General features: G+C 38.7%; 1 protein-coding gene across 1 annotated transcript in view; it reads left to right on the forward strand.

Moving 5' to 3' along the window:
- Window positions 1-13,252, forward strand: part of LOC107096643 (ankyrin repeat and fibronectin type-III domain-containing protein 1-like) — a 36,318-nt gene that overhangs the window by 19,944 nt on the left and 3,122 nt on the right. The window contains exons 6-18 of the mRNA XM_015393394.1: window positions 1,550-1,647; window positions 1,930-2,020; window positions 2,593-2,700; window positions 5,672-5,771; window positions 6,120-6,249; window positions 7,731-7,850; window positions 8,074-8,183; window positions 8,295-8,409; window positions 8,501-8,667; window positions 8,792-8,966; window positions 11,294-11,456; window positions 11,802-11,968; window positions 12,101-12,305. Of these exons, the coding sequence (XP_015248880.1) occupies window positions 1,550-1,647; window positions 1,930-2,020; window positions 2,593-2,700; window positions 5,672-5,771; window positions 6,120-6,249; window positions 7,731-7,850; window positions 8,074-8,183; window positions 8,295-8,409; window positions 8,501-8,667; window positions 8,792-8,966; window positions 11,294-11,456; window positions 11,802-11,968; window positions 12,101-12,305 (1,749 nt within the window). The remainder of the gene's footprint in view (window positions 1-1,549; window positions 1,648-1,929; window positions 2,021-2,592; window positions 2,701-5,671; window positions 5,772-6,119; window positions 6,250-7,730; window positions 7,851-8,073; window positions 8,184-8,294; window positions 8,410-8,500; window positions 8,668-8,791; window positions 8,967-11,293; window positions 11,457-11,801; window positions 11,969-12,100; window positions 12,306-13,252) is intronic.

Here is a 13,252-nt window from a genome sequence, read left to right on the forward strand (position 1 = left end):
TATACTTATGCAGGTATCTCTGCGATCATTTTTGAAGTCCTTGCTCTTTAGCTGTTGTGGTTGGTCTTCCAATAACTTTACCTTGAACTTAATTGTAAAAATGAGAAGAGGTTCATTCAGATTAAACTTTTCCAGCCATGTAATGATTAAAGAGCCTGGCAAGACTTCAAAACAAGTTGTACCTCTTTAGGATTTGTTTAATAACTTGAAGATTTCTTATTATGATGAAGGCCAGTGTTATCTGGGGCTGAAGGAGGTCCGCTCCAGGGAACACTTGCAGTTGTTTTGTTGTCTTCTTGTGATAAATAATTTGTCTCATTGTAAAGTGGTTGTAGCAGCTCCACAGCACTTGAATTACTCAGCCAGTTACGACGGGTCAATTAAGAGTTTTATTTTATTTGATGAAGATCCTCATCACAGTCAACACAGTTACTTCAGGCACCATGAAAACTAGAACATATACAAATATTAAAATACAAAACATAAATTTACTACACAAACAACAAAACAAAACATACCTAGCTGTTTTCACTGGGGAACACAAAGTGTTGATTTCTTGATGACAAACAGCTTGACAGATCAAGTCATTCATTAGTACAATGATTCTACCAACTTTTATATGGCATGCCCTCATTTTCTACGGCAGCCTGTGAGGTATGAAAAAAAAACAAAAAACCCTTAAAAGTACAAATACCAAATAAACAAACCACAAACAATGTTAATCAAAACAGACAAATATCCATAAGCAATCTGCAGCATTTAGAAAATTCCCTTCTTAAAATTTACATTAGTCTACAGAAAAATAAATTAGACAATTCATTTTCAATAGCTCAGTATCCATTACAGTGGTGAATTTCAAATGGGCTGAAAACAGGATAATTACTCCTCCCAGATTAATGGACACCAGCAGTTTCAACCCAGCTGAATACGTTGAAGGAACTCACTAATAAATAAAGTGATTCTATAGAGGCGGTCAGGCTCACTGATGATCCATTAAATATAGTATATTTGATTAAATATTTTCCATCCTAAATCCTGTGTTCACAGCACCTTTGGGCTTAGTGGCTTCCCCCTTTCTTAATAATCAGGGATAACATAAAATTTGTTTTTGTGCTTTTGCATAAACTCAGTTTGATTTGAAGAAAAAGAACAGATTGGTTGAATTATTCCTTCTTTTTTGACCATGACTGAATACAACAGATGGATGGGTTGTGAGAGAAATGATAAATTATTTGGAATATGAAAGAAACCAAAGGGCGTTTGATGGAGTCTTGTATGAGTTCAATTAGAATCACAATCCCACACATTGGCAAGCTGGCATGAAAAAAAACAACAACAACAACAAAAAAAAACACAATCCTTTTATTCGTGCATCTAAAGTAGGCTTTCCTTTTGCAGCTGCATTATATTCCTCTGCCAAGAGTAGATTAAGCCAATGTTCTTTGAACTGTAAATACTCAAATCCTTTGTTCTTGCTTATTGGAGCTCTGAGCAAAGCCAGAGAGAATTTTGTCACTGAGACAGTTGTTTTTTTTTTCTTCTATTGCAGTGGAGTGGAGCACCTCGGCCGGCTTCAAACGCATCCTGGGTACAGCACAGGTTACAGAGACAAGGAATCCCTCCTATATCATCAATGGCGTGACAGCAGTGAGTTCTGCAGCCCACACATATACATAGAAATGCTGCAGACAAGAATACACATTGCTTTAATCATACATTGCAAATGCTGCAAGTCTAGAGCCACACATGGGTTGAATTTATTGCCTATTGAACCACGTTCCACAGGGGACCCCTTATCCCACAGCTCCACACTGTTCAGTGGAATGAATTAATAATAGGAAAGCTTTCTCTTTTCTTTGTCCTGTGAAGGCTGATTCACGAGATTAATTCACAGTGATAATTTGGCACTCTGGTGCTTCTTCCATACAGGGAGTGCATTACTACGTGAGAGCAAGCGCCTATAATGTGAAGGGATGGGGCCCGCCTCAGTGCTCCACTCCGGTCAGCGCTGCCCCCTCTAGTAAGTATGCTGAACTGCACAGCAAGACAAGAAGTTCATCATCATTCCTATCCTCGGAGCCATGTTTTAAATTTTAGATTTAGCTGACTTCAAGCGTCACGCGAAACAAGTGAAGGTTGGCAGATTGTGTGAATAATTAAAACGTAGAGAATCTGGGATGTCATTGTGAATCATTGGGCCTTATAGCCACGCTTGCTTCAGTTTAAACTGGGCTCATAATCTTCCCACTTTCTTGCTGCCTTTCTTAGCTTTTTCCTTTCAATTTTTTTTCTTCTCCAGTCATGCTGCATAATGCTCATCAGAACAGCTTTTTTAATGAAGTAGAAAAGTATTTAACAATGCCGAGCTATTCATTAGATAACTTTCATTCACATTCAACTTACAGTTTAGCTCAGAATGAAGCAGCGCTGAAACTTTCAGACCATGCAGGTTTGTCATGCAAACACACACGCCTCCTTATCTTTCAGAGAAAGCAGCACTCAGAACTTGGCAGCAAATTAATTCTTGCCTTTTGAATGATTTTTTTTCCACCTAACTGCATGAAAGAGATGATTTGTTTCTCTCTTGTGCAGGCTGGAGAGAGTGCGTTGGTGTAAAGTCCCTGCTCAGGAACCATGAAAGCCTTGTGAGGAAACTGCTGGAAGATGCCAAAGAATCCCACTACAAAGGATATTATATTGGTAAAAACTGACGCTTAGTGATTTAAGTTATTATAGCTGCTTTTACACATGCTTCTGTCTACATTGCCATGCAAACCTTTGAACTCTATCATCATTTAGTGTAATATATGAGGTAGGTGATACAGTAAACGTGAAAAAAAAGGATTTTTTTGCCTCAATGCAAAGTGCTGTGTGGTAGAAAACTAAGAGTTCACATTAACCCAAACATTATTCTCTCAGTGACACATGTTGGTGGCAGCAATATGCTGTGGGGAGGATTTTCTACAGTAAGGGGCAGAGTTGATTTAAACATGAACGTTGTTAGATAGAGGGCAGACAGATTTAGGTGTTTGTTTCTCCTTCTGGGCGACCATTATAATGGTGCTTTCCATTTGTCTTTTAGGAAATTAGAAATTTCAACTTCCAAGTCATTTATTTCAACTTAAACTCTCACAAAAGTCTTAATTACTAATTAGAAAGTCGGTGCAACAAAATGGTACTCAACTTCTGCATTCAAGATAGATGCTACTCCTTATTTTGGCATAATTAAGGCAGTTATGCAGGTTTGTGACTTGTACCTGTTTAGAGGATGATATGTTTCCACATATATGCGCAGAATACAATGTAAAAAAGTGTTTTGCCAATGTTGTGGTTGTACTAATGGCCATGGTTGCCATGGAGAAAATGAGTCTACAAGTTGAAAATTGGGAGGCTTTTTACCTCGGAGAATACGTCTCTTTAACAACTTAAATTCCAATTCAAAGGATAATGGAACACTGCATAAACATACAGCCAAAGCTTTAGATCAAAACATAACCATGGTTTTAATGATTCAGTCATAGAGATTGCCTAACTCCAACTGAGAATATTTGGCAGGATCTAAAAACCAATGCTCACTTTTCAACTCTCTATACAATCTGACCAAGCCGTAAGAGTAACTTAATCCCACATCAATTTCCTAAAAACTGGATAAATTAAGCCTTAAGGCTGCTATCTCGATGTCTCTGTCTGGGCAATGTTTTTTTTCACGTTTTCTTGTAAACTTTTGAAATTCTGCAATATTTGGCCTAAGTGCTGCCCTCTATATTTTGAAACTGTTTAATACCCATCCACAAGGTAAGAGTTAAAAAAAAAATGAAATAAAAATACTCCAAAAAAGAATATAACCTGGATGTTTTCCATCTGGGAACCACTCATCTTCCAATGAAGATTCTTCCTGTGAACCTTTTTAAACCTGTTCTGTTCAGAAGCTGCTGATAAAGCTATTCATGCTTAGAGTTCAGTAATTTGTTCTGTGTTGATGGTCTTCAACAATATTCATCCTCTTTTTAAGAAATGTTCTCTTGGTCCTGATACTATTTAAAATTACAGGCTATATTCAGACTGCCTTTTATCTCAAACGTTCTTGATAAGGTGGTTTAATATCAACTAATGATATTTTTGCTGTTATTATTGTGCTTCTTGATGACATGTTTGTAACATTTTAATTTCCTATTTGGAGTATTGTGGGGGTGAAAGGGTTGCATGTATTATTTGGCAATGCGAACTGTCCTAGTTAAACTGGGTGACTTTGTACAATATCCTCTGTTGGTGATGTTAACTGTGGAGTCCCACATGGGTCAGCATTGGGCCCCTTCGCCTTGTACTGTACCTGCTTCTACTTGGTTCTGTTTTTAGAAAATATATGGGATTCTTTCACTCCCAGGTTTTATCTCCCCCTTAAAAAACAACAAGGGCTTCTCATTAGATCTATATTTAAACAAACAAAAGACAGAGGAGATGGTATTTGGTTGCACCTCTGACATCTCCAACATAGATTTTGGCTTTCATGGACAATATATTAGACCAGTTATCACAAATCTGGGATTTAAGATGGATGATGAGCCTAAACTTGAAAACCAGATTAGAGTGTTTTTCATTTGAGGCAACTAGTTAAGTAAAGCCATTTATATCTAGGTAGCTCTTTGAAACAGTGAGTCATGCATTTGTAACATCTAGGCTGGATTACTGTAACTCTATCTTGGGGTGATACAGGTGATCAGGTGCCTGCAGGTTGTGCAAAATGCTGCAGCCCTAGTTTCAACTAAAACAAAAAGGTCTGACCACATTACTCTTATTTGAAATGCTCTTCATTGGTTGCCTGTACCTTTAGGATCTGTTTTAAAGTTGGATTTTTTAATCTTTCAATACCTATCCTTTTTTTCTATCTAAGCTTATCGATGTATGACTTTTTGACTTATTTTAATTTCGCTGTTATGTTCAGTTCTATGTACAACACTTTGATGACACTTGTTATTATAAAGTGTTTATAAAAAAATAAGGTTATTTTGGTTTGGTGTGACATCTCCTGTATTTGTTAAATTCACTAACTGGCTTGATGTAACGTACCTATAGTTTGCTTCAATTAGTATTAAATTTTGAGAGTCAAAATAGCATAACAGTTATGACCTAATGCCAGAATGAAATGAAACTATCTGCATGGTTTAGGTCTGTAAAATGTCCTGCACCAGATGTGAGCAAAGAGATGTTTGACCATAACGTTCAGCGGCACCTATAGAGCCTATCAGAACAAACACCTGGGAATAATGACTCATTGTAAGCATTAATCAACTATGAATTAGGCCTTCTGTTCAACATCTTAAAGCTTTCTCAAATCATAAAAGCAACACTCTAAAGACTGCTGGGCCAATACATCTTCCACAACAATGTCAGCAACTGATGAAGCTGGAACCTGAATACTTAAAGGTATTGCTGTTTACGCCGGTTCTACAAGCATTTAAGCGAGAGGGTGTACATCTGTACATGTTGTTTTCTCATTAAGAAATGTCTTAAAGGGGACAAATGTGTTTTGCAGAATGGTAATGAGTACAGTGTGTGTGAGAGTGACTCCGCAGTGCAGTAATCGCAGCCTGGTTAAACATCCATTTCCTGTGAAGCAGATGGATTTTTGCTAGATTGTAAGATTTTCCTCCATTCTTGTCATATTCAACAGATAGCTCGAAGTCTCTGAGCCCCAGCAAGCGCCTGTCAATGTCTCGAGGCATCAAACAACTTTTCCAGTCAGCCACCAAGTTTGTTCGCCTTCTTCAAAGGTAGGTCCAATCTTTCATACACATCCCACCGTACGCTGAGAGCAAAGAGACGGAGCAGTTACATGGGAGGTCATTAGAGCTGTGCAGATTACACAGGGTAGACTCAAGTAGCTGTCATTATAGCAATGACTGAAAAGTGCATATGTCAAATTAAACGTGCATAGTTTAAAAGTTAGTAAAAAAAAAAAATAATAGAAAAGCTGAATATGCAAGGCTCCTGGGAATGCCAGGCTTCTTAAGGCCTCAGAAAACTACACAAATCAACAATGCTGGGTATTGCTAATTGGTTAAGGTCTCACTGGGTTAGTTTAATTTATTTTACTGTTTTACTGTCTTCCATACCTCCAGGGGTGTGTACTTGGCAACTATTTTCTACCACAAAGACAAAGTCCTGGTAACCGCTGAGGATCAGATCCCACTGGTGGAGATCCAGTGCTGCTCTACCTCCATACCTCAAGACTTCCTTTGGTTTGCAAAGGTGAACACATCATGAGCTCAGTGTTGTAAAGGAATTTTCTAGCAGATTTTTTCTAATCCACTCAAAGCCAAAATTATACCTAACAGGCTGGGATATAAACTTCCATCCCAATCATACCACCCAACTATTTAGAACATAAGAAGCCTCTTGGATGAGAGGCAAAACGTCTTCTGGAAAACTTCACATCCAGTTCGCTAAACTAAACCTTTTCAAGCTTGACCAGGACCTGGATGACTGAGAGTCTTCAGATATACATCCCCACTAACACATGTTTCATTTTCTCCTTGTACATGACAGTTTAAACCACTCTTCCTAATAAGAAGTAAAATTTCAATAATTTTTAACTAACATTACAATTGCAATTTTATTTCGATTGGCAAAGGAAAACGGCTAGGTGGTTTACTGACATGGGTGTTTATCAGAAAACCAACCAAGTATAGAAGCTGAGAGCGGTCGTGTACCTCAGATACTTATTCTCGGTGGTTTTCTCGAGAAAACAAGTTAATTTTCTCATTATCTAAAGATAACGAAAGCCGTTTTCTCGAGATAACGAGGTGATCGTGTGTATTAAAATTGATTGCATTATTCAACACCACAACAGCAGGAGAGGATTTATAAGTCATGGCAGCCTATGTGTAATTCTGTAAATAATCATGTGTTTAACTTTTAGATAACGTGACAACATTGATGGTTTGATGATTTGCTTCCACTTTGGATTCATTAGCAATTAGACCTATGCCTCCACTAGCTTAGCGCCGGGTGTTTTCTGAACAGCCCCGGTGTTACGCCTGTAACAGGTATAAGATGCAGTCCAGATTAAAGACTTTCATTGAAAAACAGCCATATTTGTTCCTACTGCATTTCATGCAATCCAATCATTCACATGACCTGACCATAAGTGAAAGGAAATAGGAAACTAAAAAAAATATTATTTGCGCACACATGGTACAGCGACTGCATAACCACTGGCACAGCAGGCATGGATGGACTGGGTATCCAGGGCTGTTGGCCAGCCTAATTCATTACCCATACAGGTTAATAATTTCTTTAACTCGAGAAATAAATAAATGTTTTCTCGTGATAACGAGATTATTATCTTGTTATCTCCAGAAAACAATTATTTGTTAAGCCGTGATAACGAGATAGTTATGTCGTTATCTCGAGAAGACAAAGGACAAAAAAAAAAGTTGGGTATGACCGCTCTCAGCTTCCGTAGATAAGAACATAGTCAGATATCCAGGAAGAATTATGCCATAAATGCAGCTATGATTTTAAACCTGTGTAATATTATTGTTGGACAAATCTATTAAAACTGATCTCTATACCTTATATCCCTTCTGACAGAAAAAAGGTGAAAAAACTCCTAAAAAGTAATAAAAGCTTCAATGACTTCATGGCTGTTTATAAACCTCTAATTGAAGCTGTACCACTTATTTTATAATGAACTCCATCTAAATCCTCCATCCGTCTCTGTGTTGTAGCTGTCCTGCGCATGGCAGCAGGTGCCCTGGCTTCAGCAGGGCCTCTCCTCTGCACACTCCTCTCCCTCCTCCCTCCTTCAGAACCGGCACAACATCTTAAGAGCTGTGTCTCAGCTGCAGGTAGGAAGTTAAGCCTCTTACTCCCCAGATAAGAACCGTCGTGTTGGTTTAATTGTGATTTTTAATTACCTCCCTAGATCTCCTCATTCCCCTTTCTCCCGTTCTTCTTTCTGCCAAGTTTATTCAATCTACACACATGGAGGCTGTATTTTAATGAAATAATCCTCAATTATTTTTAGTCTCATGGTTCATATTTTACCTTTTCTGTTATGTTTGCTGTCAGTCTTGTCTAGGAACGATGGACCTGGGCCAGGTGTATTATGAACCACTGAAAGACAGGCAGGGCAATGTTCTGATAGTGACGCTGAGGGAGTTCCCAAATCCCCCATCAGGGTGAGTCTGTTCTCTCAGCCTTTATGCACTGTCATACATTTGTTAAATGCAGGATGTTTTATTTTATGAACCTAAAATTATATATTTTTTTACTGTATTTGTCTGTCTCAGTCCCCCAGACCCTCCTTTCCACTGGATTCCCCTGGACCGACTGGAGAAGAACCGCAGCAGAACGCCTCTGCTGCCTGAGCCCACTGCCATGGATACGCTCTATGAGCAGCTGAAGGTGAGTTTGTGTTTGGCTAAAAGAGGGACAAACAGTGTTTTATTACAAACAAGGGTATCCTGGCTATCATGTATGTCCGTCTGCTTTCCAGGACAAACTTTCCTTCCACAGGCACAGCATTCAGTGGACCCAGCCTGGTCTGTATGTGGGCATCCTAAAACTGTGCAGCTCTGTGGACCAGATCAGGGTCCTGGTGCCTCAGAGGCTGCCCAATCTGCTCTGCCACACAAGAGTCCGACACAATCCCCATGTAACCAGGTAACGCAGGTCATCCAAGGGTCATCCTGATATTGTTCTCCGCAAAACAATACCAAGAAGTTCTGTTATCATTGTTTTTTTTCTCTCTCTTTCTCCTTTTTACTGCATCATCACTTGGTCACAGAGAGGAGTGGACTTGGCTCCAGAGTCATGTTTACACTGCACACAGCGGCGGCGCTCAGAACCTGAGCAGTGAGGATGAGAGCTCGGCAGAGAGCAGCGGTGTGGTGGAGTTTGTCAGGGCTCTGAGAGCTGCAGTCACACAGCTCCTGACAAAGCTCAACATTCCCCTCTACAGGGTAAAAATGGACCATCTTTAAAAATGTCTTTCTTAAAGCATTGCAGTGCCTTGGACCAGCATTTATTCAATGTTTTGAGTTTTATGTGATAAACCATCATAAAGTCCTTACTCATAAAACAAACTATTTTCAGCTGCAACTTTTCTCATTTTTGAGCCAATCTCTTCTTACTGAGACTAAATAGAAGGCATCATTCTCAAGACTCACTACAGATTCCTGGTGGGATTTACACTGACAAAAATAATGCAACCGTTTTTGGCATTTACTTAATCCTATTTAGTTACTTTAACGCAATTGTTTCATGTTAGCAGGGTAGGACAAAAAACATTTTAGGACAAATAACATGACTAACATACTTAAAAGACATAGGCAACAAATAAGGAAAAGAAAAACAATACTAAAAAAAGAAAGATAAAATAACAATAATAAAAACGTCCTCCCACCCCTCCACTGTGCCATGCAGTGCTCTGTCAGTCCAATTATGTTGCAGATCCAAGGAATCCAGGTATAAAATGAAAGGCTTCCAAACACAGTCAAAATCTTCCCGTCTGTTTTTGAAATTGTAACAGATTCTTTTTAAATGTAGAGCATCTATTATGACTGATATCCAGGACTTTAACGAGGGGACCTCCTTCCATTTCCATAATAGGACAACCAGTCTGTTAGCAGACACAAGACCATATGACATAAAATGAGCTTGTTTTTTGATTTGTAGTCAAAAAACTTTTTTATATTTGGTAATATATTTTTTTCAAATGTCTGATTTTCACATTGCTTTTTACAAACTGTGTTCTCTAAATTTATAGATACCTTTCTGTTCACTTCTGAGGGTGGGCTTTCCTCTGGAATGAGGAATGAAGATGCATTTCTATTAGTCTCCATGAAGGTTAACAGCCACATAGTGTTGAACAAGAGCGGTATTTGTATCGGGCTTCAGTTAAAGGGAATGTGGTCTGTAGAATACAATTTATAAAACTCAACCTGAAAAACAGAGATTTGAGAAAAATATTAATTGAAAATATAAATTCTTAAAAAGAAAAAACATGTTCTTTGCCTGTAACAAATGTTCTGTTGCTGTAATTGTTTGTTTAGGGTTGTACTTCAAGAAAGTTAATATCTTGTACAGGCTCAGCTTTACCCATCTTTCCATGAGTGTTTGAGAATTGCACTTCCTTAGCATGATACTGCCACCACCGTGCATCACCACAGGGCTATGCAGTTCTAGTTTTCCTCATTAGCACAAACGGTCTGGTCGGTTTCATACTACTAGAGCACCTTCAATTTTAAATTCTGTATTTTGGTTTGTAGTAAACAATCAATAGGATATTTTTTAATCTTTGAACTTGAAAAAAAATTTTTTTTTTCTTTTTAAGGTTAATGACTTATTGTTAGTCAAGAGATTCCTGCTAAGCTTTCTGCAGCTCCCTTAAAGGTATAGTGGAGGATGTCGTTTTTTCCAGGATCATTACAAATAGTGGTCCTCCTATTTGTCAATCATTCTGGTGATATATTTATGTAAGGCTGTCGTCCTACATGCTCATCCCCATTTTCACTTACCGCTGGTGAGCCTGACATATTTGAAAAATTAAAAATCTTGTTTTAGAAAGTAAGCTTGTATGAGCGATGTAAACAGCAACTCTTAAACAGAGCGTGCACGAGGAGAAATGAGCTTGTGCACGCTCTGGCACACATTTTATAGGCGTTCCCTCTCAGGAGCAGGTACAGGGTTGTGCATGTGCACATGGGCGGGTCTTTTAAAAAATTTGTGAAAATCCTTCACTATGTCTTTAAAGTCTCACTGATGCTTTTATTTGCTTCTGCTGTAAATGCTGTCATTGCTCAGTCTGCTGAATGTTTGTTGTTTTATCCTCTGTCTGTTTCCTAAATGATAAATCGAGCAGAACTCTGTGAGATTTTCAAAGGTTGGGATGGTTTTTTTTATATCAAAACCCTCCTTTGGATCTCTTCCTGATATTCCCCCTGGGCTATCTGCTGTGTTCCTTGGTCTTTACGATGCTGTTTGATATTTTTTGGTTCCCAAACAAACCTTTTAACTTTCAAAGAAAATCTGTATTCATAAAACAACATCTGGACTCTAGTTTTTCTATGGGTTTTCAGTAGAGCTGGTTGCTTTGTATTTATTTAGGGCTAATGGCTATGATTTTTATTTTCAAAGCAGTTAGATTTCCCTTTCACTTTTATTAAACAGTAACTTAAGGCTGCGCTTTTGGTTATATATAATTTTTACTCAGACTTTAAAAGGTTTAAAAAAAGAAAAGAAAGAAGCTAAAATTACAGCATACTGTATGTGATTGTGATTTATGCAGGCCTACCAATATGGCGTGTACACGCGGGAGCTGCTGCAGTTTGGTGGAAAGGTGTCCATGCTGTTGCTTCTGCCTCCCAGTGAGGACTTCAGCTCCAGTTACTGGCCTCTGGTGGGAACCAAAGAGCTGGGCCTCACCATGCCTCTGCAGATCTTTGAACTGGGTGAGTCACAAGCTGCAGTCTGGTTGGATGATTACTGGAGGAATGATTATTTTTTTGTTCTGTAGCGATGGGGTAGACCAAGTATATTCTGTAGGTGCATGATGGCAATAAGGAAAAATGTAACTCTGATAAAATGGGACTTCTTTGGACCTACAAAAGAACTATAGTCATCTTTATTCTGAGGGATAAGGACTTTGAGATCAATATCTTTCATATTGAAAGGAGCTAAAGAACAGAAGTAAAATCTGATTATTTTGTTTTTTAGAGTACAATAAATTCTGAAGCTAACTGGGTTTGCTTTGATGTCTTTATTTGTCCCGGTCTCCTCTGCGAATGGTCAACCAGTTCACTTCTGGACATATGAGCGGGAATTTGTGTGTCAGTACTGCCAGGCGTGGGTAAGGCTGGAGCTGGACACCCATCTGGCCCAGCAGGCTCTGCGTGAGGCACTGGACACCAAGGAGGTGCAGGAGGCCCGGGAGCGGCTCAACAACATCACTGACCTTTCTCGTGTAAGAACATGACACCTGCTGTTTTTCTTAGTGCAAGAAAAATGAATCGTTTCTTAAAGTCTAATAAAGGAAATATACTCCCTTTACGTCAGCAAAACTGCTTCAAATGTTTTCCTGGACTGCTTCTTTTAGCGTTTGGAGATGTTGTGGAGGGATGCCCGTTGGATAATGGACTGCCTGCAGTGTGTGCGCTCCAAGCAGTGGGTGGGAGCGGTGCCATTAGGCCTGGTGATGGGTGGAGACCCACCCCCTCGTCCTGATGGGGAGGAGGAGGAAGACAGTCTGACTGCCAGGTTAAAATGGCCAACACGAATCCAAACACAGAGATCTATGTCAGGTAATGCAGCATTGCAGGTGGTTATTGAATCGAATTGAATCATTCAGTTTTAAGGAATAAAGCATCAAAATGTTACAAAGGGTTTTGAATATTGTTAAACAGTGCAAATAGGCCATAAAGGTTGCATTAAAACATCCTTAACAATGCTTTGAAGAGAGGTGTGGCAGTTTGCTGCACTATGAGGATGAATCAAAATGTCAGAATGACTAGGATGTGAGTCCTTTTGACAACTGTCTAATATCTAATAAGTTTGTTTACTTATGTTTCTAAAAAGAAATCAGAGGTGACTACAGTTATTATTATTATTATTATTATATATTATAGATTTTTTACAGTTCAGTGTAAAAGTGTCAGGATGGAAGCCAGAAAAACAAATATAAGAAAATAATCCATTTTGTTTTGACCCAGTGATTAAAATCTACTGGAGAGCAGAGCTCAATTATCGACCTGCTGCTTGAAGAGACAGAAAATACAAAGGGGAAGAAAGGCTGAGTGTTAAAACAGGAACAAGAGTAAAGGCTTCAAAACAGTGTGACATGGAGCTTTGAGGCTAGAGAAAATGAAGGTTGGGAAGCAACACTAGCTGCAAGGCTGCAACCAGCAGGCTGCAGCATGATGAGTAAAAGCATGAAGAGATTGATTAAACAGGATGAAATATCTGTTTTTGTTTTAGTCTAGATCATTTTCCTCTAGTTTCCTTTGTTCTTCTGGTTGTTTCTTAGACTCATTCAGACGGCCATGTTATGCTTCCCTTAAAGTATTTTTTATCAAATTCCTTTTGGTGACACAGAATTGTTAAGGAAAGATATTTTAAAGCCGACGAACTTTCCTATCAAAAAGGCAACAGAGAAACTAAAGCCAACTCTAGAAAAAAACAAAAAACAGTACAGTGTCAATATGGAGGAAGGGACAACAAGGAAGTTGGATGTAAAGAAACTGAGTAGCTT

Source organism: Cyprinodon variegatus, unplaced genomic scaffold (assembly GCF_000732505.1).
Source record: "Cyprinodon variegatus isolate N-32 unplaced genomic scaffold, C_variegatus-1.0 Scaffold640, whole genome shotgun sequence".
Classification (NCBI taxonomy): Eukaryota; Metazoa; Chordata; class Actinopteri; order Cyprinodontiformes; family Cyprinodontidae; genus Cyprinodon; species Cyprinodon variegatus.